The 27,147-nt window shown below is 37.2% G+C and overlaps 1 protein-coding gene across 5 annotated transcripts in view; it reads left to right on the top strand.

Annotated features, from left to right (window-relative positions):
• LOC126471447 (muscle calcium channel subunit alpha-1-like) overlaps window positions 1–27,147 on the top strand; it is an 876,499-nt gene that overhangs the window by 499,178 nt on the left and 350,174 nt on the right. For all 5 annotated transcript variants that reach the window (XM_050099633.1, XM_050099629.1, XM_050099632.1 and 2 more), the window contains exons 13-15: window positions 753–904; window positions 1,143–1,353; window positions 13,148–13,268. In XM_050099633.1, the coding sequence (XP_049955590.1) occupies window positions 753–904; window positions 1,143–1,353; window positions 13,148–13,268 (484 nt within the window). The remainder of the gene's footprint in view (window positions 1–752; window positions 905–1,142; window positions 1,354–13,147; window positions 13,269–27,147) is intronic.

Raw genomic sequence — 27,147 nt, 5'->3', positions numbered from 1 at the left:
TCATATGGTGCTCTCATGAGTGGCCCACTCTCTGAAAGGGTGCAATATGCCTGTGATAATACTGGAACATAAAGTACTAGCTTATTGCCTGGGACAGTTCTTGTATTGAAGTCTTTCATGGGTATGACCCATGCAGTAAACAATTGAATATACACATGAAATAAGGTTGGATCAAAGAACAAATGTTTGTAAGCTAAGTTACCATGCTCCTTTTCTTGTTTACGTGCATATCTCCTGCTCAGTGCCTCCACTATATGGTGCGTCGCTATATTCACTAATTCAGATGTCCATATTCCATGCAGAATTTGCCAGTGTAGTATTATTGTATACAAAATTGTACATTTTCTTATATTTCAGCATAAATAATTTAATATTCTTACTTCAATAAATAATGGGTTAGTGGTTATCATCTATTCTTGTAAAACTCAGTAAAAGTCATATAGAGTTTATAATACTTTTTTCTCCAAATCAGGCCTATCAGCTCATAATATAAAGTATCTTGCATAGTAATTATAATAAGACAAAAATCTAAGTCCTTTGCAATGCATTTCTAACTTTATTTAAACTTGTATTTGAAAACTAAGATCTGATTTGTGACATTCAAAATCTGTTGCAACCTTTTCATGTTACACTATAGCACAGTTCAGTTTTAAACTACAATAACATTAGCCTGCAACAACATTAGTGTGTAACTTAGTAAACAAGATTTATCAATGTAAACATAGCGTGACAAAGCTTTTTATGTTTTTCAGGGCTACTTTGTGTCACTGTTCAACCGCTTTGACTGTTTTGTCGTCATAGGTAGTATAGGTGAAATTGTTTTAACGCACACAAAAGTTATGCCGCCTCTGGGAGTATCTGTCTTGCGGTGTGTTCGTCTGTTGAGAGTGTTCAAGGTGACCAAGTGAGTTTACACTAAATTTCTCTTCTTTCTTTCCATTACTGAATTTTTTCACTACTTAATTTTAGCTTGCGGTCGTCCTTGAATCATCAGATAAATTTTAAGTCAACTGCTGCATTATAACAGAGACTTTGATCTTTACATTAGTCTTGATTAACTTCACATTTTTACTTAACTTCTTTATATATGTAAGTGTTTATTGTAGGCCATAGTCTGTGTCATGTTGTTCATATTCTTGCAGATATTGGAGATCTCTGTCAAATTTGGTTGCCTCTCTGCTTAATTCAATACAATCAATTGCATCTTTGTTGCTGCTGTTATTTCTGTTTATTGTTATATTTGCCTTACTTGGAATGCAAGTATTTGGTGGAAAGTTTGATTTTGAAGACACGCAAGACAAAGATCGAAGTAATTTTGATAGCTTTTGGCAGAGTTTACTGACTGTCTTCCAGGTAAAGTAACTGTTAAATACTAAGATTACCTTTTGTTTTCCATTGGCACTAAAACCTAATTTTTAAGCATTAAAAAAATAGTTCAGTGGAGACAAGGATAAGCTTTACCAAATAGTTATGCATCTAACTTTAGAAATTATGTTTTCTACCAATATGAATGCTTAATATGTCTTTGTTTATTGTTTTCAAAATTTTGAAAAATAGTGAAACATATCAGTTGTAGACATTATCTTTTGCGCAGATATTGTACAAGATTCAGTCAACTACAGAACATTCCAAATCCTCTTATCTTTTTTTATGGGAACTTAATGTCCATCATGTGACATAAGTAAACTGACACAAAATACCACAACTGTAATGTTTCTTTTTCCCTTTTTTTCTGCATGAAAGTAAAACAAAACAGTAAGAAATATGCTATATTTTAAGTGGATGGCAACTACTTAAGATAAAAGAGCAGTGTAATATTGCTCAAATAAGATGGTTGTTTAAATGAAGTATCTTCAACAACTGTACTGTTCACTATTTAGCACTTTGTATTACTGTTGCATTTTTTGGAAAGACAGCATTATTGATCCTGTATGATTTAGTATACAGGGTGTCCCATCATTTATCTTGACCACGCTAAATAACTGTTTGTCCAGATGCAAGTTACAAATGTTCTTTAGTCGTCAGGGGGACATCAATCAGCATGATTGCCTTTGTTGTAGCTTTGTTTTTTACAAAAATATGAACAGCAGTATGACTTTTTTAAATGGAACCCTGTATTTTTTATTCAGTAATTCATTTCCTCTTCTAAAGTCCTATTCAAAAATGTGTCACAGTGTACCATTCACTCAAACACAACATTATTAATTACATAACACAAAACTGACATTGACTCTCTGAGCACTTAGGGCAGGTACTCAGGGTAATGGAACACATCCACATGCTGCTGTTGACAGAGGACAAATGTAAACATAAATAGAATGCACACCAGTCATTCCATCAACCATCGTCAGTTGAAGAGTTGTGTGAGTAGAATATACACCAACAAAAGGAAGGTAGAAATGCTACTCATTTATGGGGAATGTAAGTTAGCAGAACAGTAATTGCAAAACTGTTTTTTTTTATGTACAGGTACATTTAGTACAGTAGTCTAATCCTTTTAAATACTGCTGTGTAGAATAGGCATACAGTAAAGGCTGTCCTTCCTACAAACCGCATCGACATAACATTTCTTTAATTGTTGTTGTTGAATGTAAGTGAAATGCTACACAGGCAGCGTAACTGTACAGAGAGCAATATCCTGACAAGAACACACCTTCCCAATGAATGTTTTCTCATCTTGTTGCGATATTTCAGAAATGGCAAGTTTCAACCCACAACAATGCAGTCGTTGTAGCACTCACACAGACAAAGCTACCGAAATTACTGTTCTCGTTTCCATTGCTATAAATCCACATGTGAGCACACGACAGCTTGAACATGAGGTTGGCATTCCTAAAACAAGTGTACATTGTATTCTTACATGTTACCGGTTCCATCCTTACCATGTACACATACATCAAGAATTGCATGGGAATGATTTCCACAATCGTGTACAGTTCTGTCAGTGGGCACAGCAGCAAATCCTTGCCAACCCGAACTTCTCTTCCAATGATCTATTTACTGATGAATGTTCCTTCTCAAAGGACAGGTAAATACAAGGAACATGCATTATTGATCCAGCAACAACCTACGATGGCTTAGACAGGTAGAACATCAGTGTCAATGGAGGGTTAACGTCTGTTGTGAGATGCTTAATACTACAATTATTGGCCCTTATTTCATCAATGGTAGTCTAAACGGCACAGCATATGCCAACTTCCTCAGACGAATTCTTTGTCCTCTTCTGGATGAAGTGCCACTAAGAACCAGAAAGCTTATGTGGTATCAACACCATGGTTGTCCAGCACATAATGCCTTGCGTGCATGTTGTGTTCCGAACCGAAGGTATCTTGCCAGATGGATTGGTTGAGGAGGAACAGTTACTTGGCCTGCCAGGTCTCCTGTTTTAGATCCTATGGATTTTTTTCTTTGGGGATGCATTAAAGACGTTGTCTATCACGTATTCCAACTCCAGAGGACATGCAGGTATGTCGCGCTTGCTTGTAATTCTCTTTAGCAGGCAACACTGTAAGCAGTAAATAATTCTTTCATTCAATGAGTGCACCAGTGTATTGGTGTCAATGGTCACCACTATGAGCACCTTTGAATGTTCTACTCCTGGGCAATGGTTCAGGAGAGTCAAAGTCAATTTTGTGTTATGTTTTTATTCAGTTTTCGTTTGTGTTGTGACAACTACAGCAAGTGGACGAGTTTGTGATCCTGGTCTCAAAGTCAGTGTTGTGTTATATAATTTGTTTGTTGTGTTTCAGTGAATGGTACACTGTGATACATTTTTGAATAGGTCTTCAGGAGAGGAAATGAATTACTGAATAAAAAATACAGGGTGCCATTTTAAAAAGTCATACTGCTGTTCATATCTTTGTAAAAAACAAAGCTACAATGAAGGCAATCGTGCTGATTGATGTCCCCCTGACAGCTAAAGAACATGTGGTTGAAACATTTTGTAATTTGCATCTGGACCAACTGTTCTTTAGGGTGGTCAAGGTAAATGGGACACCCTGTGTATGCATGCTCATAAAAGGCTGTGCAACTAATGTCTAAATAAAAGCTTTGAAAATCTCAGGCACCCTGTGCTGGTGGCTACCTGTTGCCACCAGTCAACAAAGATTTACCTAGTGATATAAAATATCTGACACACAGCAAAGCAAAATCTGAAAACAAACTGAAAAAGTTTCTCATTGACAGCTCCTTATAATCCATAGAATAATTCCTATTGTAATGTGTGAAAGATACTGGGTAAGAATTACAAACTCACATCTGTATATAAAAAAAAAAAAAACCGTATAAATGTTCAGCATGTAGCCATGTTTACAAATTAATTTGTGATGTGAATGTAAAATGACTCATTCCACATCATTGTGATACATCACAAAAAATGATCCAAGGAACACGAAACTAAGCAACTAACTTTACACTGTATTCATGCGTGAATGATCATTCTTGGGCACATTTTTGGAATTTGGCAAATAATAGGGAACAAGAAGCTTGTATTTACAGACTGCATAAAGAGTAAGGTACATCTCTTTGTCAAAATTCCTTAGTTTAAGATTATCACTGAATAGTATAGATGAATGATTGTTGTGACAAAACATACATTAAAGTATTTGTCACATCCAAGTTATGTTACCCTTGGCTTAACCATGAAAAACATCTTACAACATAGGCTGTTACAGTGCTGCCACATTGGGCACAGCACTGTTGAGTGCCCTTTAGCTTAGTTGCTGTCAGGTGCCAGTCGGGTAGACTATTGGCCCTTTGTATGCATTCTGCACATGCATTAGCAAACTGGCCACCCCTGGTTATGGGCTCCCATCCAGTGTAGTATGATCACATATGCTACTGCCTGGCTGCCTGACTGTCCACACGTCAGCTGTTTACTCAGCTGTCTGCTAGTGAGCATGTGAACTGGAAGACTCTATTATACCTTTCTGTGGATCATTAAATTACTTGACTCTGTTCATGATCAGCAACACTGACTTATTTCTCAATAAGACCTCAGCCCTGTGAGACCTTAGTTTCTCCTGGTGTATACAATGTTCAGATAACTTATGGGAATGCAGCTGGGCAATGTCGTTGACAACCTCTGATATTTTGACAGGAGCACACCCTGCCATTTTCAAGGCAAAACTGCGTCACGTATGCACTGTGCAATGGAAACTCCCTGTTGCAGATAAGTATCTGATTCCATGTTCAATAAAAGCATTTAGTTAGACTCATTACGTCTAATTTTAATATCATTTATTATATGACAACTGGTACAAATTATTGCCATTTAATAAACAATACAAAATGTATTTTGCAATCATGAATCCTCCATTTTTATGGTTATGCCATTCTTTACTATATGTCTATTGTGTTTGTACTTCTGAGGTGAGAAATGTGCAGTCTTTCATTATATTTCCCGTGTAATGCCAAACAGGCATTATTGGACCTCTGTTTTACGAGATATAATTCTTAGACACATGGAAACAGATCAGACACATACCGTAATCTCAGCAGTGTTATTAAACCTTCCACAAGATGTGGTTCCAATGCTCTGACAATACTTCTGAGAACATGAACTGTTTGTTGAACACCAGTAAAATGTTGACCTTGAGTAAGGAATACACAATAGTGTCAAAATCTGACAGCTTGACAAAGAACTCCAACAAGTTAAGTAAGTCTGTAGAGTTTACAATTACTTCAAGACTTTTGGTTCTCAATAAATGGTTCACTGAGGGTTCAGAGCAGTTTATATCAGACATTCCGTAGTGTGTGCCCCATTCAGGGCAGTATAGAGACTGGCTAATTGAGTGTGGTATCAGCAGCACCAGAATAGAATGATTCATGAGCTTTGAAGTGCTTTTAATGAAAAAATCTCTTTTCAGTTTTCAAAATGATTTGTGTTTCCCACATTTTGGCCAGAAATCAAGAAAATTTCTGCAAGTGGGGTCTGTAGGTTATGATGCTAATAGTTTAGCTAACTGGCCAGTATAATATAAAATTATTTTTTCAGCGTTATGCAAGCTCAAGCCCAGTGCAGCCCAAAGAAATGGCCTCCAAGTATCTTTCCATTAGAACATAAAAAATGCCTTGCAGACGTTAAAAGTGTTATGTATGTCCTATTTCTGATGAGAAGTCATGATTTCCTTCAAGCTTAATTTTTAATCATGTGATCCTTGTTGTAATTATTGCCACTGCTAATGGATGAGTGGTTAGTATTTTGCCGGCCAGTAAAAATTTCTCATTGACATTCACAGGTTCAGATGTGGATGTTAAAATCCCTTTTCATGCAAAATTTGTCACTAAATTGGTCCTGCAGTATCTTTATTTCACTATTAATAAAATTTAAACCTCAGGTTTCACTCAAATTTCATGCCACATTGTGGATGGGGATTAAAAAAAAAATCATGAAACTAACTACTGTACTTCCACACACAGTCAGCAACTGAAAGTGTAAGATCACTAGTGCACTGCTAATACCAATTGAGCACTATTTGACCAGGCCACTTAAGTCTGCCAATGCTTCTACAATCATTACACTCTGAGGATGTAGCATAGCAGCAGTAGCAGCAGCTGGGTTCTCAGTTGCAGTCAAAATGTGAAGTTGTACCAAATTTCAAAGCAAAAATCCAGTGATTTGCACTGTAGTGTAGGCATTGAGAGAAGACTTTAATTACAAATGCATGAGTGGCATTTTTAACCTGTGTTCACCTTAGCGGAGTAATCAACGTGTCTGACTGCCATGCAGCGGGCCTGGGTTTCATTCCCAGACAGGTCAGAGTTTTCTCTGCTCAGAAACTGGGTGTTGTGTTGTCCCCCACTCACCTGTGGCATACAATCGTTTCATTTCGTAACTTGTGTCGATCCCCTTTGGTACCTCTGTAGCCAGCAGCACACCCCACTGTCATGTGGTGTTAATCGAGCGAGATGGAGCAGACCACATGAATTTCAACACGTTCACCAGCAATACTAAACAATGTGGCACGTCATCTGTTGCATCATTTGAGCCAGATCTCACAGGCAGATATACCAAATATATTTCATGTCTTGATGTCAAAGTACTTAGAGCTGGAACTGCCTAAGTATCATGAATTATGACAGTCTGATGAAACTATAAGAACATGCAGGCTCACCCCCAGCCAAAAATACGTATTTGTGTTAGACAAAACTGAGATAGCATAATAAGTGGACAAATTGAATACTTTAAAACTTTGATAGGCAATTACTTCAAGAAAATAACTGAAACTTCACACACAAAGTTGATTGATACCTGGACAGGCAGTCAAGTCAAATGATAAAAGTGTATTGATCAATTTCTCAAAAACAAAACTGCATTTAGCATCTTCTATTTTAAGAGTTGTTTTCTATTATGTACATAAAATTCTCAAAGTTGAAATATTTACCATGTTCTCTGCCAAATGAAAGAATGATGAAGTTTTTATTCCGCAGAAGTGATCAGTTAGTTTTCGTTGGTGTTAATAAGTGTATCTGGCACTGAGGCATCTTGAAAGTATTTTCTTCACAGTACATAGCACGGCAAGAAATTTATTCAATTTGTTGAATGAAGATGGCATTTTACCACCTCTGCTGTATTTATTTTATTGGTTCATGACTAGTTCCTGTGCTTTAGGCCATTTTCAATTGACATCCTGTAGTAGAAAACATACCACATGCATTGAAATGGCAAAGTCCTTAATTTTATGTTTTTTGTTTGTTTTGTTTATATATGCAAACCAAAGAAAAAGACCATGTAAAATTGAAGATGCTGCCATTTTAATGTTTATGGCATATTTTTCTGCTACAGAATATCAATTGAAAAGGGCATAGATGGCAGAAAGTAGTCATGAATGAATAAATACAGCTGGAATGGAAATATTTCACATTCTTTTAATCTTGAAAGCACTCAAGACATTCTTGAACAAATCTACATCAGTGACACAACACTCAAACATGATTGTTAGTTTCATTCTATGGCAATCACGAGAGGGATAAATGAAGGATATACATTCAACAGTGGAATCTTTTAGCAGTGTGTATTCTAAAGCAGTAGAGAAAAAGATGATGATAACTTCTAAGCACCAAGAATATATTGAAAATTTGGATCAATTCAATGCCTTCTGTAAGTTAATTAATACTAATTAATTGGAGCAGAAAGAATTCACCTCAGTTCAAGCATAAATTAATTATTGTCTCACTGGATTCTTTCAGAACAACGTGCCTGAGTGAAAACCCATGCTATAAGACTACACCATGCCAATTTAAAAGAAAAAAAAAAATCAATCAATTTGATGTGGATTTAAAATCGAGGGGATTTTATTCAAAACTCAGACCTAATGTAACAACAATGAAAATCAAAGATAATCTATTGAGAACTATGCAAGGAATGTGGATATTATACACATGTGCTTGTCTATGCATATGTTTTGCACCAAAAATATCTGCACAAGAATACAAATGTTATCAGTGTGTGTTGGGCCATGATCCATCCCACGGTATTTGAGGTTGATGACAGTAATGATCATTTAACACTTATCTCTCTTGTCTGCATTCAGTACTGTTAAGTTCTGTCTAAGGTTTGTTTTTCTGACAGTGTTAGTTGTATGTTAACAGCTGCTGTATACTCCTCTGTGATCATGGTTGCTGACATTTTGAACAATAACCGTAGGAGAACAATTGTGTGCATTCTTCTGTACTATACTGCGCGCTGGCAGTGTAGTTCAAATACTCTGTGATAAAAGTATATGGCTTAGTCTTAGGGTGGTTGCGTTACTCTGTGTTTTGTGTTTTACAATGGAATGATGGCATACAGCCTTTTTTGGAGATGTGAAAATATTTTCAAAAAATCAAATATAATTGGTGTAAAAAACCAAATTAATGATAATTACATTAGTGATGTGTAATGAGCTGCCGGAGACCATGGATCACTTATACTAAAATACTCAGAGAACATTCGTGAACAACCACCAAAATTTCATCTCTGGAATTTGGATTCATACAATGAAGGCTTTCACGTCTGGATGGTACTGTTGTTGATCATTCTTCCGGGTTATATGGCCGTGGTCCATGGAATTCTTCTATTCCTAACATTTCATCCAATACTATTTTGGACATCCTCAGAGGTATGGCTGGTCCTGCTGAGTCTTGCCGACTGTCGGCAAGACTCAGCAGGACCAGCCATACCTCTGAGGATGTCCAATGTAGTATTGGACTAAACGTTAGGAATAGAAGAATTCCATGGACCACGACCATATAACCTGGAAGAATTATCAACAATAATTTGGATTCACCCTGAAGACATCTAGTGTGCAGGTAAAAATGACAGGTTGTATAATAGTAACATCTTTGATTGCAAAAAAAAAAAAAAAAAATCTTTAGGGAATGTGAAAAAATGTTTTGCCACTTATTAAGAGAATAAACAAATATGCATGCTGTGGGTGCACCAGTATATTATAGTATGATACATTGCAGTGGCATGCGTATTTCAGTGTGTTGTGTCAGTAGTGGAGGTGGCCAATAAACACAATCGGACTTCTACAAAAGGTAACACATTCATAAGTTTATTTACACCACATACACTTAATAACTGAGTTACACATAACTTTGAATGCTGTAGGTTCTTCTGTAATGCTGATATATGAATATATGAATGTCCCAATGTTCCATCAAAAAAATTTCCATATTTTTCAGACAGGTGATGAATACTGGCCTATGCACGTTGCATGTCAGTAGCGTACACAGTGACCTGTATATCCAAGTAAAATAAATTGAATGCATCCATGCCAAAAATATTGGGACTAGAACATGACCAAACTACTGTGAAAGGCATTGATCTTATCATCTGTCTATATTTTGTTTGTAAAGTGGACGTTCCAAGAATAGAAATACTTTCGCCATTTAAGGCCATGAGGTGCAGATATAATTTTCATAGTTGAGGGTGTCACAATTGCTCATAAGTATTTTGATTAACTGCAGCACCAGTCTCTAACTGAAATGGTACAGAACGATTGCAAATCTGCAGAGAGATGAACAGTTTGCACTTAGTCATCAGAGTGTGACTATCTGTTGTGTGTGAGCATTTAGCTGTGCATTTATTAGGGTAGAGCTGGTTAGAATGAGGCATATGTTACAATGTGTGATGCTGTCACTTTTGTCTATTGTTCCTGTGTTTACTAGAGGAGACCTGGTTAGAATGAGGCAAGTGTTACACTATGTAATACTGTCACTTTGGTTCGTGGGTCCTGTGTGGATTGCAAGGAGTAGTGTGTACAAGGAAGGAAGGAAGATAGGGTTTAATATCTCATTGACATCAAGGTCATTAGAGATGGAGCACAAGCTCAGATTGTGTCAAGGATGGTGAAAGAAATTGGCCATGCCCCTTCAAAGGAACCATCCTGTTACCTCAAGTGATTTAGGGAAATCACAGAAAACCTAAATCTGGAGGGCCGGATGCTGATTTAAGATGTCATCCTCCCAAATGTGAATCTAGTATGCTAACCATTTTGCCACATTACTCAGTAGGAACGGGTATAGATTTGGAATGAGAGATCATGTGTGTTTCCAAATTCTCAAGTCAAGATTTATGTTGCTTTTGCATGCACACTTTCTGTGTGCATCATGATTTATAGTAGTGCTGGAATTTTGCATGACAGAGAAAGCAGTTTTTGCAGTCATGAATTACAAAAATTTTGCACAGGACTTCAGAAGGTGTGAACAAGCCAAGGAAGCAGCTGACTGTGCCATGCTTTGTTTTTGTTGTTGTCTACATTGGCAGGTTCTCTGGGAAACTAGGACCACTTTGTGCTATATAGAGTCAGTGTTGCAACAACAGGCACATTACAGTCTGGTTCCACAAAGTACAGAACTTTCTGGGCTTTTATTACTTTAATCATATCATTGGGACCAAGGTTTCAATGCTTCAGAATCTCAACCCTATCCTGTTATCAGTAATGTTTTTAATAATGGCATTGTGAAGCATTGCATCTTGAAATGAGGCTCCACAAGAGCAGTTAAATTTACAGCTCCTAGTTATGCATGTGGGTTCAGCAATCCATTTCTTGTAAGACTAATTATAATGATTATGCATGCAAAAGAATTTGAATCAAGCAGTGGCTACATGAATCTGTGCTTCAATGAAGTTGTGTAATGCTCAAATAATGTCTTCATAGGGTAGGGTTTGGGCCTCTAACTGAGGGAATAACATGCTGCACAGTTGGAAAATATTCACTCTTACTCATGAAAAATGAAAGAACATTGCTATTCATGTGATATGTCATATTCAGTGAAGTGTTGCTCTATCTGCAAACAGTACTCAGTCCATTCCTCTTCTTGTGCATCGAAAGAGTGGAAGGGTGGAGGAGGTGGCACCTGGCCACTGACATTCTGCGCTACAGTCATTGTTGTTTGCTGGGTTTGCTGTGCATCCATAAACCTGCCAATAGCAGTTAACAACAATGTGATTTGTTAGCTCTGAAACTGAATAATTGCAGTGGGGGATTGCTCTCCAGAAGCTGCCATTGCTTGCACAAATTAAAGACACATGAAACAGATAAAAGTTCCACATACAAAAAAATTTGGAAAATTTTTTTAAGATTAGCCGACCACTGCCTTCTCTAGCATCAGACACATCGCCAATAGGCAAAAAATATCAGACTTGTCACCAGTTAACATCTGTTGTGCAACTAGTGGAGTTGGTAAACAAACACAATAAGACATCTACAAATGGGTAACATATTAATAAGTTTATTTACACTATGCACACTTAATAACTGAGTTATACATAAAATATGCTGTGGGTTCTTCTGTGATGCTGAGTTATTTACAAAGAGAATAAAGTTTCGTGATTGTAGCAGATAGTCTTGAATGCTGATATGCTTGTATAAGTCACTGAATATTAGAAATGTTCAGTAGCGCTGTGCTACATTAATGGAATGTCCTCACTGCAGTCTTCTGTACTTGTGTTGGTAACACTATCGCTGCATTGAATCTTGGCCTGAAACTCTGAGTGAGGCCACTTAAACAGATGCAACAGCCAGTCAGAGTCGCAGCAGTGAGGCCGTGCCATTTCTGTATCCTCTGGTGGTGTGTATGCATGGTGCCTCTCATTGGAGTTTGCAAGCAATGGAGGAGCATAGTTGCCCAGACCGGTTTTTGTGTGACATGCGGCCACCGGGTGTGATCAATGAAGATACTGTCGATACCGCACACTGAGTCAAAAAAATCTTGTGTATTGGATATTTCATTATTTAAGATGGCAAATGTTAAAGTTGACTGCTCTTTTAAAATTGCTAAAAATACTATAAATGTTGAAAACATTAGACAAACAGAAAAACTTCATTTAATACTTTACTTGATGTATCAACTTAGGAAGTACACATCAGTTAACAAGTGATGAAATGATGATAAAGGATATATGTAAGAAACAAAAACATAAGAATACCTACAAGAGCCATAAATACATCATGAAAGTGCTATCCACATAGTGTGTTAAATTTCTAATACGAACAATTTGTCAACAGTCTCCTGTGATGGTTTTACATACTTGGTAACCACATCAGCCACAGATTTTCATCACACTTTTCATCATTGAAGTATTGAAGTATAAATCATGGTCTGGAGAACTGTGTGTCTTGTAAGTGGGTTAAAGATGGAAACGGCCCACCATGGTTTAACAATGAAATTCAGAAAATACTGAGGAAACAAATTCTGTAGCACTCCCTATTCAAGAGAGAATGCGCAAATTACTCTTGAAGTAGAACTACATTCATTATCAACAGACTGAAAATGTGTGTTCTGTCACTGTCTCATTTGATGAAAAAACATTAGTATTTTACTGAACACATAACTATTTTGATTTTATGATGAGGTTCAAGAATTCATAACACATCTAGCTGTTTGTGAGAAACGTACTGGTTAACCATGTAAAACTCAGTATTGAAAGCTTCCTCCTGAAGAACTGTAGGATTTGGTGGGTAATAATTTTGACTGGTCTTCTAAATAATGATTTATGTATTTGAGGTCTATTGAAGAAAATAATTTTTAAGAGCAGTTACCAATTCTTGATTCTGTAATCATGTATTTCGTATTCAGCTGTATTTTGATCAAATTTTAAAAAAAATCTTCATCATGTAATAACATCAACTCATTAAGCCTCTGTTAAAATCCACAGGTACTGACTGGTGAAGACTGGAATATGGTGATGTACAATGGAATACAGGCTTATAATGGAGTTGGCTCATTTGGTGTACTGGCCTGTGTTTATTTCATTATTCTTTTCATTTGTGGTAACTGTATCCTTTAAATCCAAATTTTCATTTTTTATTTTGTTAAAATAAGAAAATCTAAATATAATACTTTTAGATTATGCAGCCTGGTAAATGTACTTGAAATGTTATGTTACTGATACTGTTGATAAACTGCAGCTAGGCCTCTTCCATGTATTAAAAATACATTCAATGGTCTCTGAGTCAGTGATGTACAGCTCTTTATGTTAAATGTAAATACTGATTAGGGCATGTAATCTACTAATTTTAAGTTCAGAAGGGAAGCCAGTAGGTCAAAAATTTATTATTTCAGTGAACTCCTCAGAGACATGAACTGGAGTAATGTATTTAGTGTGCAAGACAGCAAACAAAAAAACTTTATTAATATATCCTTACATTCTTTAGAATCTGTTTTCCCCAAAAATTAATCCAAATTAGAGCAAGATGGGCACAGATGGAATTATGGGCAAAGTTTAAACAGGCTATAAATCATGGTCTGGAGAACTATGTGTCTTGTAAGTGGGTTAAGGGTGGAAAAGGCCCACTATGGTTTAACAGTGAAATTCAGAAAATACCGAGGAAACAAATGCTGTTGCATACTCTGTTCAAAAGGGAATGCACAAATTACAACAGGCAAAGGTCAGCAGAGATTAAGACATGTGTGAAAAGATTTATGTGTGAAGCTTACAACTACTGCCACCATGATTTCTTAACAAAAGATCTGTGCGACAGCCCAAGAACACCCTGCTCCTATGTAAAATCACTGAGCTGGTCTAAGACTTCCATGCAGTCATTCGTTGACTGGTCTGGTGGGGCAGTGGAGCAAAACAAAAGCCAAAATTTTAAATTTTGTACATAAGAAATTATTCATGCAGGAGTCATACAAATATACCATCATTTGACCATTAAACAGACTCCTGTATCGACAACATAGTAGTAAGCGTCCCTGGCATAGAGAAACAACTGAAAGAGTTAAAAACAAATAAGTCACCAGTTCCAAATGTAATTCCAATTCAGTTTTACAAAGAGTATTCCACAGCATTAGCTCCTTACTTAATTTGTGTTTATTGTGACTCTCTCACCCATTGCAAAGTCCTAAGTGACTAGGAAAAACACAGGTGACTCCTGTACAGAGGTAGGGTAAAAGGATGGACCTGCAAAATTGCAGGCTTTACCTAACATCGGTTTGCTGCAGAACATATACTCAGTTTCAATACAATAAATTTTCTTGAAACTGAGAAGCTTATGTCCTCAAGTCAGCACAGTTTTAGAAAATGGTGCTCATGTGTGAAACTCAGCTTGCCATCTTCATATGTGGTATACTGTGAACTATGTATCAAGGGCAAGAGGCCAATTCCATATTTCTAGATTTCCAGAAGGCATTTGACATTGTGCCCCACTGCAGACTGTTAATGAATGTGCAAGCATACAGAATATATTCCTAGATGTGTGAGTGGCTCAAAGACTTCTTAAGTAATAGAACCCAGTATGTTGTTCTTGGTCAAGTATTCATCAGAGACAAGGGTATTGTCAGGGATGCCCCAGGGAAGCGTGATTAGGAGCATTATATTTTTTATATTTACAAGTGATCTGGTGGACAGGGTGGGCAGCAATCTGTGGTTGTTTGCTGATGATGGTGTGTTGTATGGGAAGGTGCCAATGTTGAGCGACTGTAGGAAGATAAAAGATGACTTAGATAAAATTTCTAGTTTGTGAGATGAATGGCAGCTAACTGTAAATGCAGAAAAATGTAAATTAATGTCGATGCTCCAGAAAAACAAACCTGTAATGTTCAGATACAGCATTAATAGTATGCTGCTTGACATAGCCATGTTGTTTAAATATCTAGGCGTAATGTTACAGAGCAATATGAAGTGGAAAAAGCATGTGAAGTTGAGGTAGGAAAGATGAATTGTCAACTTTGGTTTATTGGGGGAATTTTGGGAAACTGTGGTTCATTTGTAAAGGAAACCACTTATAGAGGACACTAGTGTGACCTATTCGTGAGTACTGCTAAAGTATTTGGGATTTGTACCAGGCTGGATTAAAGGAACACATCAAAGCAATTCAGAGATGGTCAGCTAGAATTGCTTCTACTATGTCTGAACAATGAAAATGTATTACAGAGATGCTTCTGGAAGTCAAATGGAAATCCATGGAGGGAAGCCAAGATTCTTTTTGAGGAACACTATTGTGAAAGTTTAAAGAACTGCATTTGAAGCTGACTGCACAATGATTCTACTGCCACCGACATAAAATTTGCATAAGGACCATGAAGGGATATAGATTGTTGTTTTTCCCTTGCTCTGTTTGTGAGTGGAACAGGAAAGGAAATGATTAGTAGTGGTACAGGGTACCCTCCACCATACACTATATGGTGGCTAGTAGATTATGTTTCTAGAAAGACCAAAAAAGCTATGGATTACTCAAAAGGAAGATGTCTTTTGAAACGGCGAAAACTCTACATAAAATAAGGGAACGGCAGCCACTCACCTACAGCAGATGACTGCATGGAGCACAGTAACACATAACAGAAAACAGCATTCGTTTTGAGCATTCGCTCATTTTCCAGAAATAGTACACACATTCACACACATAACAACAAAGTATAACATTCTGTACAACAAAAGAGAATTGTAGAAAAGGTAACATACAAGCAGTTTCTTAACCACATGACTACAAATAATACATTGTCATTGAAACAGTTTGGATTTATTAACAGTTTCAATACTGAGAAGACTATTTACGCTTACAGTTAATACATAAGACAATAAAGTACTGGCTACTGGTATAGTGTGTGATCTGGCAAAGGTAACTGACTGTGTAAAGCACAATCTCCTCTTAAATAAATTAAAATATTATGTGGTAAACGGAAATGTAGCACAGTGTTTCAGATCATGTCTTTCTGATGAAACAAAAGGTGTCAATAGGAAAAAGTCCTGAATTAAGCTATCACACATCATAATACTAGTAATCATGTGATGTGCTCCTTAAGATTATCTTGTGTATATTAATGCCCTTTCATCAGTAACATTTCCAGTTGTCAAGTTTGTTTTCATTGTAGACAGTAAAACATGGCAGTAAATAGCAAATTGTGTATAGTTTTAGAAAAAACAGTTAATGCAGTTTTCAAGGATTGTAATAAATGGTTCTACCCAATTCTCTCTCATTAAACTTCAAAAAGTCACACTATGTGCTGTCCAGAACATGGAAGAAGTTTCTTCGTAGTATTTATCTAAAATTTGCCAACAAGCAGATAGATTCTTGGGATTACAACCTGATAATAAATTTAGTTGGGAGGGACACACCACAGAGGGAAAAAATCTAGCATACTTAGCTCGCTTTCATTCCTTAACGTCATACAGGATCATTTTAGGGTTACGTAACTCCTCGAGCCAAGCTAAGTTTTCTGAGTCAAAAAGCTTGTATTATGAATTATGTGTGAGATGAGTTTCAGAATATCATGCATAGAACTGAAGATGTTAACTGCTAATTCACAATATATTTATTACTTACTGAGATATGTCATAAATAGTACACCTCTTTCTCAAACTGTCTGCTCAGTTCATGAAAACAGTTCTAGAAAAAAGAATTATCTGCATAAAGATATAAAGTCATTTCCTTTGGTGTACAAAAGTGTCTGTTATTGAGGAAGACACATTTTCAATAACTTACCAGAAGCCATCAAAAGTTGAACTACTAATACAGTTCAGTTTAGGAGGAGCCTAAGGGACTTGTTGGTGACCAGTTCCTCACACACCACTGACAAATTCTTAATCGAAACAACTAATGTAAAATTATTCACCATATAAAATAACATTAGTTGTATATAAAATCTGACTTGTGGACTTCTTCAGTGCAGTAATGTCATCACTATAAATAAGTGTTGTAAATTGGTTATCTGATGATGCAAGGCCACAGTATTCTAGGAATTGTCTCACAATTCTCAGTGTATTGTACATTTACACATATAGTGACAGATTTACAATGAGTGACAAAAGTCATGAGATACCTCTTAATATTGTGTTGGACCTCCTTTTGCCTGGCATAGTGCAGCAACCCAAATTTGCATGAACTGAACAAGTTGTTGAAAGTCCCTTGCAGAAATACTGAGCCAATTGATTTTTGCAGTTATTTCACATGTTGTCAATTGTCTGTTAGCACTGACAACTCTTTGCAAATGCCACTGCTCTCGGTCATTAAGTGAAGGTTGTCCATCACTGCATTGTCTGTGGTAAGAGGTTATGCATGAAATTTGATATTCTGGGCACACTCTGGACACTGTGGATTTCAGAATATTGAATTCCCTAATGATTTCCAAAATAGTGTGTGCCATGCATCTAGCTGCAACTACTAGTCCACGTTCAAAGTCTGTTAATTTCCATCGTGCAGCAACAACCACATCAGAAACCTTTTCACACAAATCACCTGAGTACAAATGACAGCTTCACCTATGCACTGCTTTTTATACCTTGTGTACATGATACTACCACCTTCTGTGTATCTGTGCATATCGCTATTCCATTACTTCTGTCGCCTCAGTCTATTATTGCCTCTTAAATGGAAATATATGCTACTGGCCATTAAAATTGCTACACCATGAAGATGATGTGCTACAGACGTGAAATTTAACTGACAGGAGGAAGATGCTGTGATATGCAAATGATTAGCTTTTCAGAGCATTCACACAAGGTTGGTGCCGGTGGTGACACCTACAACGTTCTGACATGAGGAAAGTTTCCAACCAATTTCTCATACACAAACAGCAGTTGACTGGTGTTGCCTGGTGAAATGTTGTTTTGATGCCTCGTGTAAGGAGAAGAAATGCGTACCATCACGTTTCTATCTTTTATAAAGGTCGGATTGTAGCCTATAGCGATTGCAGTTTATCGTATCGCGACATTGCTGCTCGCGTTGGTCGAGATCCAATGACTGTTAGCAGAATATGGAAACGGTGGTTTCAGGAGGGTAATACAGAACACCGTGCTGGATCCCAATGGCCTCGTATCATTAGCAGTCGAGATGACAGGCATCTTATCTGCATGGCTGTAACGGTTCATATAGCCACATCTCGATCCATGAGTCAACAGATGGGAATGTTTGCAAGACAACAAGCTTCTGCACGAACAGTTCGATGACGTTTGCAGCAGCATGGACAATCAGCTCAGACACCATGGCTGCAGTTACCCTTGATGCTGCATCACAGACAGGATGTGTACTCAACGACGAACCTGGGTGCACAAATGGCAAAACGTCATTTTTTTTGGATAAATCCAGGTTCTGTTTACAGCATCATGATGGTTGCATCCCTGTTTGGCGACATCACGATGAAAACACATTGGAAGCGTGTATTCGTCATCGCCGTACTGGCGTATCACCTGGCGTGATGGTATGGGGTGCCATTGGTTACACGTCTCGGTCACCTCTTGTTCGCATTGATGGCACTTTGAACAGTGGACGTTAAATTTCAGATGTTTTACGACCCATGGCTCTACCCTTCATTCGATCCCTGCGAAACCATACATTTGAGCAGGATAATGCATGACCATGTGTTGCAGGTCCTGTACTGGTCTTTCTGGCTACAGAAAATGTTCGACTGCTGCCCTGGCCGGCACATTCTCCAGATCTCTCACCAATTAAAAACGTCTGGTCAATGGTGGCCGGGCAACTGGCTAATCACAATACGCCAGTCACTACTCTTGATGAACTGTGGTATCATGTTGCAGCTGCATGGGCAGCTGTACCTGTACACACCATCCAAGCTCTGTTTGACTCAATGCCCAGGCATATCAAGGCTGTTATTATGGCCAGAGGTGGTTGTTCTGGTTCCTGATTTCTCAAGATCTATGCACCCAAATTGCATGAAAATGTAATCACACGTCAGTTCTAGTATAATATATTTGTCCAATGAATACTCATTTATCATCTGCTTTTTTTCTTGGTGTAGCATTTTAATGGCCAGTAGTATATTTTAGATTTTTTGTGTTATTGCACATTCGTCAGGACCATTTCTACTTCTTTTTTCAAAATATTGCCTTCAAATTTGTTTCCTTTCTATAGCCCTTTCTAACATTCCCACCACCTTCCCTTCTTTGTTTAGTACAGGCTTGTCATCCGAGCTGTTTTTTTTTTTTTTTTTTCCTTTTTCTTTTTCATCAATCAAATTGAAGGTCTCATTTGTTATCCAGGAATTTCTACTGGGCTGCATCTGTTTGCTTATTTGATACTCTGCTAACATCACTACTTCATCTCTTAATGCTGTCTATTCACCTACAATTTTATTTCTTTCCTCTGTTTGTGTAAACCATTGTGTAATATTCCATATAAATCTCTCTACAACCTCTGGTTCTTTCACTTTATCAAGGTCCCATATCCTTAATTTCCTACCTTTCTGCAGTTTCTTTAGTTTTAATCTGCTGTTCATAACTAATAATTTATGATTAGAGTTTGTATTTGTCCCTAGAAATGTTATTGCAGTTTAAAATCTAGTTTTCAAATCTGTGTGTCAAGGCTACATAATCTATATGAAACTTTCCAGTGTCTCCATGTATAAAATTTACATGATCTATATGAAACTTTCCAGTGTCTCCATGTATAAAATTTTCTTTCGTAATCCTTAAACAGTCTGCAATGATTAAATTATACTCTCTTCTAAATTCTACCACGTGAATTATAGTTTCATTTCTTTCATCCAGTCCATGTTCTCCAACCATTTTTAATTCTCTTCCTGCTATCGAATTCCTGTCTTCCATCACAATTAAATTTTCATCTCCTTTAACTATCTGAAATAATTTCTTTTGTCTCATCATACATGGTTTCAGTCTCTTCAGCATCATCTGAATTGTTTAATGTGCTTTTTAATACTGTTGTAATTAATATTGTAGTAGTCAGTTTTATTTATTTTGCATGTTATACTAGGTAAAACCGGCTTTAAGTGAAAATTTGTGTAGTACACTATGTCATGTTCGTGTTCATCTTCTTAAAACATCAATACTTTTGTCCTGCTCAGTTGTTCAGTATGTCTCTGTATTGCATTATTGCTTTTATGTCATATTAAAAAGTAGTGTCATTAGTGAAAAATGTGTGTTTTACTGTACGAGGTCTGTTCAAAAAATTCCATAACATTCATAATTTCGTGTCAGTGATGTGTTGGAGCGAAATGCAGTTGGCATCCCTGCACATGCCTGCGTTTAATATGTAGCTGCCAGAAGTTTCATTGTTGTGTGTCTGTTAGTTACTGTTCAGTGCTGTATTGAGTAGAACATTGTGTCACATAGTTTACGAATTTCGAGATGGCAGAGTCAGAGGAGCAATGCATCTGCATTAAATGCATCTGCATTAAATTTTTCTGAAACTCAAGAGTCACCAAATGATGCAGGAAGCCTACAGTGATAAGTGCTTAAGCCATACTTGGTGTTACAAATGGTTCACTTGATTTAAAAATGGCTGGACGGAAGTTAAAGACAACCCTCATTCAGGATGCCCTTCAACGTCTGCCAATGATGCTTATGTCAGGACTGACAATGAATCTGTACATGCCACTTGAAGATTGACTATCCCAGGGATTGCAGAAGACTGTAACATTTCAGTTGGATCATGTCATGAAATCCTGACACGGCTTCTTGGAAAGCATTGTGTTGCTGCCAAGTTCATCCCACGGCTCATGAGTAAAGACCAGAAATACCTTTGCCTCACAGTCTGTGAAGATCTTGTGGATCATGCAAATAGAACAAGATGTTCCTTAACAGAATAATAACTAGCTCTATGATGTGGGTCTACAGTTATGATATTGAGACCAAGGTTCAGTTTTCACAATGGGTCAGGAGAGGTTCTCCAAGACTGAATAACAAAGCCATGCTGATACTTTTCTTTGACTTTGAAAAACTAGTTCATCATGAATTCATGCCACAGGGACAAACTGTTGATCGATGGTACAATCAGGACATGTTGCGATGTCCGTGAGAAAATGTGAGAAGGAAATGGCTTGAAATGTGGCGAGACAATTCATGGCTCTTGAATCATGATAACACACCCACAAATTCATCGCTGTTGGTGCGTGACTATTGCACAAAAAACAAAATCACTGTGCTGCCTCATCCTCCATACTTGGCCCGTGTGGACTTTTTTTTTTTTTATCTCAGAAGTTGGAAATCTCATTGAAAGGATGAAGATTTGCAATGATAGATGAGATAATCGAAATTCGCAGATGGTGCTTCATGCAATTCAGCAAGAGTTGTACCAAGGCTGCTTCCAGAAGGGGAAACAGTGTTGGAAACAGTGCATCAGTTGTGGAGGAGAGTAATACAAAGGAGACCATGCACAGTGAGTGAAAGGTAAGCGTAGAAAAATTTTGAGGACAAAGTTCGACAATTTTTTGAACAGACCTTGTAGATTAGCCACTCAGAGTGTAATATGCGAGGTTTATGGCCTGGTCTTTTGCTGATGTTACTGTAGTGAGGACATTCAATAAAATGCTTTGTAAGGTTTTCCCATAAAGTCATTGTAGGCAAGGTAACAGAATAGTGGATCCGGGAAGAATGATTTGTGTGTGTCCTTCAGGCAGAGGTGAAAGTAGTTTATGTTGCACTGTATAGAATGAAGTGGGAAATGAACTATGAGAACTGGGAAATGGTAACAAGCAAAATTAAAAAGAGACAAAAAAACAACACATTGGAGTTGCAAATAGTAAATAGTTTAAGTTGCTACACGATACAATGGTGAAGAGAAATAGGGAGGAGGTACTATACATAGGACGACTGTTGCACTCTATATGGAGCAATGCTAGATGGGTGTTTATATTTATGCTTTACCAAAACATCATCTATGGGCAGAACGCAAAATGAAAGTGGGCAACAAATTGCATTCAGTGAGACATCTGTTATTATGGAGATTAACAGTTTCTAGAATAGCATAAGAAAATAAACAATTCATTTAACATTTTGAACATGACTGCATGGTCAGTGACTGTTTACAAATTAAAGTTAAAACAATTACAGCCCTCGGTTACAAAAAATGAAGACTTTTGACCTGGTTTCAACACTTCTATGAGTGCCTTCATCAGACATTAAATATTGAAATTTGCCTATAACGTAAGTACAAAATTATGGGATAAATTTTTTATATAAAAGTGTAGGTACTGACTAACAGTAGAAGAAAGAAATAATACTTACATGTCACATATAAAATAAATATCAAGTGATAAAACTTTAGTCACAAATTAAAAAAAAAAAGAATATATGGAAGGCGAGCCACTATGGGCTGCTCATACATGTCAAGTCACAGGTAGCAACAGACTGAGGTGCCCACATTAGCAACTGCGGGCAGTTGAACATTGCACCAAGAGTGCCATCTAGTAACCACAAATATAAGTAGGCTACTAACATTTAAAATATAGACAGAAGAATGTTAAGATGAACATTACTTAGTACATGAACTAACAGGCAGTGTTTTATTTGACAGCAGCAGACATGGTAACTTTTTGTCTATGTAAAAGCTTAGAAGTATGCTTTTAAGAGTGAAAACTGATTAACAGTACAAGAAAGAAACAGTACTTACATGTCACATATAAAATAAATATCAAGCGATAAAGCTAAAGTCAGAAATTTTTTAAAGTCGAATGAGTGGAAAGCAAGCCACTACGGGCTGCTCACATATATGCTCACAGGATATGCGAGCAGCCCATAGTGACCTACTTTTCACTCATTCTACTCTAAAAATTTTCTGACTTTAGCTTTATCACTTGATATTTATTTTATATGTGACATGTAAATACTGTTTCTTTCTTGTACTGATCGTCAGTACATACACTTTCATATAAAAAATTTATCCCACAATTTTGTACTTATGCTATAGGGCAATTTGAATATTTAATTTCTGATGAAGGCACTCATGTGTTGAAACCAGGTCAAAAGACTCAATTTTTGCAACTGAGGGCTGTAATTGATTTAACTTTAGTTTATTTAACTATGGACTGAGCAACAGTGACATCATAGGTGGTAGTGCTGCTACATAAGGATGAAGTCATTGCAGACACAGCCATCAGTTACCTTTTGACAATGGCCAAGGAGAACTATGCTGGAAGTTCATAATGTTTTAATCACTTAGTGGCTGGAAACCTGAGAATATTTTGTTATAAAAATCCATGTGTCCATAAGCTTAAGCTTAAAAAAACTTTGGCATGATTCATAAGTATATTATCATGCACTCTGTGATCTCATTATCATCTGCAAATTTCAGGTCTCATAATGTTCTGTGAAAGAGCCAAACAAGTAAAAGTCTGATGGTGCCAATCCTAGTCTGTTTGGTGGGATTTTCAACAATACAAATTTCAGATTATGAAGTCTTCTTTTTCCTAGCTTTAGCTTTAATCTCTACAGGGACAGTTAGACTGGATTTGGCAATGTTAGTGGTAGAAGGTGGCCTTGTGATATCGTTAGGGTAATATTTGAAGAAGAAAAAAATGTTTATCTTCAGATATTCTGTTTTTCTTACTGATTTTGTAATGAAAAATTAAATGACTAACATTGAAATTATTAACTGTTGCATTAATCAAAGTTTAACACATAAGCCCCCATGTGCTTCAACACAAATAAAAAATTAAATAAAACAAGAAAAGCACAATTCATGGGGCTTACCATTGTGTGGCTGGATTTCAAAATATTGCCTTAATTAATGTCCAGGAGCCAACCAATGCATGCACTGCATTTAACCATAAATGAAAACAGTCACAAGCTTATTAAAGTTGCATGCAGGAATTTGCAGTGAAACGGGGTTCACTTCTCGCTTTTCACAGACTGAGTTTATTCCAGAAAAAACAAATGAAATATCCTTTCACACTATTCACAACAGATGACTATTAAAATAATATTTACAGTATTGCAGTTCCTGTGTTAGTCTGAATTACAGTGCTATGTTCCTTCAGACCTCCATGCATGCATGTCCAAAGGAACAGGCACTGTGGTGACTACAGCTGTTATGAAATACGTGAAATGTATTTGCAGTTGTGAATATGGACAAATGTCCCACTCCAACACAAATTTTCATAGTTTTCATTCCATTTTACAGCTGATAGTTGTCCATATTCGCAACTGCAAATACAGTGCATGCTTTCAAATAATATTTGTTAGTGTGGGAACCTAAGTGGGTCAACCAACACAATGTGATCACTCATCCTTTAACAAAGTCACGAAAATGATTCAGAGTGCTTCAGCACACTTGTAAGTTGAAGCAATGTAACTGCAAACTAACGATATTTTTAATAGTTCATAAATGTTTACACACAGTCACCTAACACAAAATTATTCATAGTCCAAATACAGAACAATGTTTTAAACTCTTTTTTGATCAACAATCTTGAAATATTTATAAGCCCCACCCCATCCATTCAGGCAGCCTGAATTTCTTCTAAGTATGGAAAAGCTAAAATTATTTCAGAGTTGGAACTTCCTGGCAGATTAAAACTGTGTGACAGATCAAGACTTGTACTTGGGACCTTTGCCTTTCCCAGGCAAGTGCTTAACCAACTGAGCTACCCAAGCATGACTCACAACCTGTCCTCACAGCTTCAATTCTGCCAGTACCTTGTCTCCTACCTTCCAAACTTTTAATCTGCCAGGAAGTTTCATATCGGTGCACACTCCACTGCAGAGTGAAAATCTCATTCTATTATAGGGTTCCTCATGATGGTCACAGGTAAAATTCTTATAAGTCCCAACCAACTACTTCGAAAATATTTTGTCTACCCACAAGATGACTTCAAGGTGCACATATGTGAGCTCCACTCCAACTGAGTACCAAAATCTGAGTGTAGTCATGCAAAAATGGTCGCTGATACTTAAAGCTTCATCCTGAAAATGAGTCAGTATTTCCCACTCTCAAAAGTATTTCAATGCCACTCATAGTTTTTGTGTATCGTTAATGGTTTTCACACAAATAGTGTTTTTGTTTATATGGGTGCTAGTTTGCGTCATTATATCACTTGCAGCGAGTTGGGTTTTGTGACACTAGATATTGAGCATCAGTGATAGACAGGAACAAAGGTCATTATATTGTCATGGATGGCAGGAAGGAAAGCGACACTTTGGGTTCTTCCCGTGGCCCAGTGAATGAAACATTGGTTGTTCCACTATCAGTCATTTATTGACACATAAGACCCTTTAAACAAACAGACTAATGTGTTTTAACTCACTCAGTTCCTCGTGGCAGTGATGCAACTCGGAGTTGTAGCATGCAGATTCCAGTGACCACTCATGCAGTGACGGCTTGTGTTGCAGTGGAGCACCAGGCAGCATATTCTTCTATCCAGTACTGCAGCTGTGACCCACTGCATCAGCAGTGTGGTCTTCTCCTTGAAAATTCACTCATTGTGTTGTTAACAAGCAACTACAGCATGGCATGGAGTGGTCAGTCCTGGAATCGAACCATTGACCCTGAGGTTTAGCGTCTTCTGCTGGAGTTCATCAACCTCTAAGTTCACAAGTGACCCATGTGGTGAGGTTGTAGTCTCTTCACCCTCACCACCCACCTGGGTAAGTACCACATGAACTTCTTTCTGGTAAAATCTGGGATGACATCTTATGCTTTGACCTATTGGGGTGTCAAGCAGCGTAGCAGCTAAGTCATTGCAGCGAAGTATAATGCCCTCTGACTAACCATCTGTTTGTCCATCCAGGCAGCATTTCTTCATCTCTTCCTTCTCCCCTCAAAGGACCACCTCATGCCCGTTTGTCGCAGGTGTTTATAAGGTGTTTTCACTAATGTCGCCTTTGGAGCATTGCTCATCTGCTCAGTTGTTGATCTGTTAAAGTGTTGACTGCTGCTGCACAATCTCCGCTGGTTATCGGCCTCCTTGCTCGACTGCTGCCACTTCCAAACATTGCGGTTTAACATGTCAAAGTCTCTGAAATGTCCACTTAACCTATAATAAGTTTTTACATATTTCTCTGCACACAAACATAAATAACACACAATTATTATACATCCTACATTCCTCCTCCATCCAGAAAAAATCATTCTTGAATTTTCTCCTATGTCCATCTAGAAATGACTAACAAACAAGAAACAACAACAAAGTGTGTCCTTAGTCTGTCAGGAAAATTACATAATACATTCATTCTGTTATAGTTTGAAATACATCATCACTATGAAAACTTCTGAAAATAATGTTAGAAGTGTGGTAAAATGATGATCAGTAACAATAAAATGAAGTAGCAAGCAACAATTATCTCTACACACATTTTAGCAGAACATGTGTATGCTCAGCATTTTTGTAGCCATTCAACTGGAATTTGATGCAGTCATATGTTATTGTTTGTCTTCAGTTTTCATCTGATACAGAGGAAAGCAGTAAAACATATAATTATGAACAAGAAGGTTCCAAAAATACCTGTGCCCAATATCATAATGCACGTTTCATGTTCGTCATTCAACTGTACAGTATGCTGCTTCATAGCATTGGCATCAATCTTGCCTTGTTGTATTGTGATAAGAACTGCAGGATGGAGGAATCAAAGGAGCTGTTTAGGTAAGACAGATTTTAAGGAGCCAATAGTTGCATAGGTTTTTCTGGCCAGTAAATTAGTGGGTATGATGAGGTGACAATGGTCAAACCAGCTTTGCTTGTGCTCAAGTGAATTTTCACACCTGATGGAGAACATAATGTACCATTAACTATCAGTCCACTGCCATGGAGTTTAACATGTTTGGTTGTAGTAGCGGCACCATGGTTGAAATAATGGCCAAAGATATGGGTCGGTTGGTTAATTGTGTAAAGCCAGTGTTCTCCTATGTGCTCCAAAAAATATGGTGTATCAGTTAGTATGTAGCATGGGGTATTTGAGGCTTTGTTTTGCTCAAAAAGTAGCTGGGGTACACAATTATTGGTGTTCACTTCAGTGGCACGTGATAG

The sequence above is a fragment of the Schistocerca serialis genome, chromosome 3 (genome assembly GCF_023864345.2).
Source record: "Schistocerca serialis cubense isolate TAMUIC-IGC-003099 chromosome 3, iqSchSeri2.2, whole genome shotgun sequence".
NCBI classification, from domain to species: domain Eukaryota; kingdom Metazoa; phylum Arthropoda; class Insecta; order Orthoptera; family Acrididae; genus Schistocerca; species Schistocerca serialis.
This window is presented reverse-complemented; position numbering and strand designations above follow the sequence as displayed.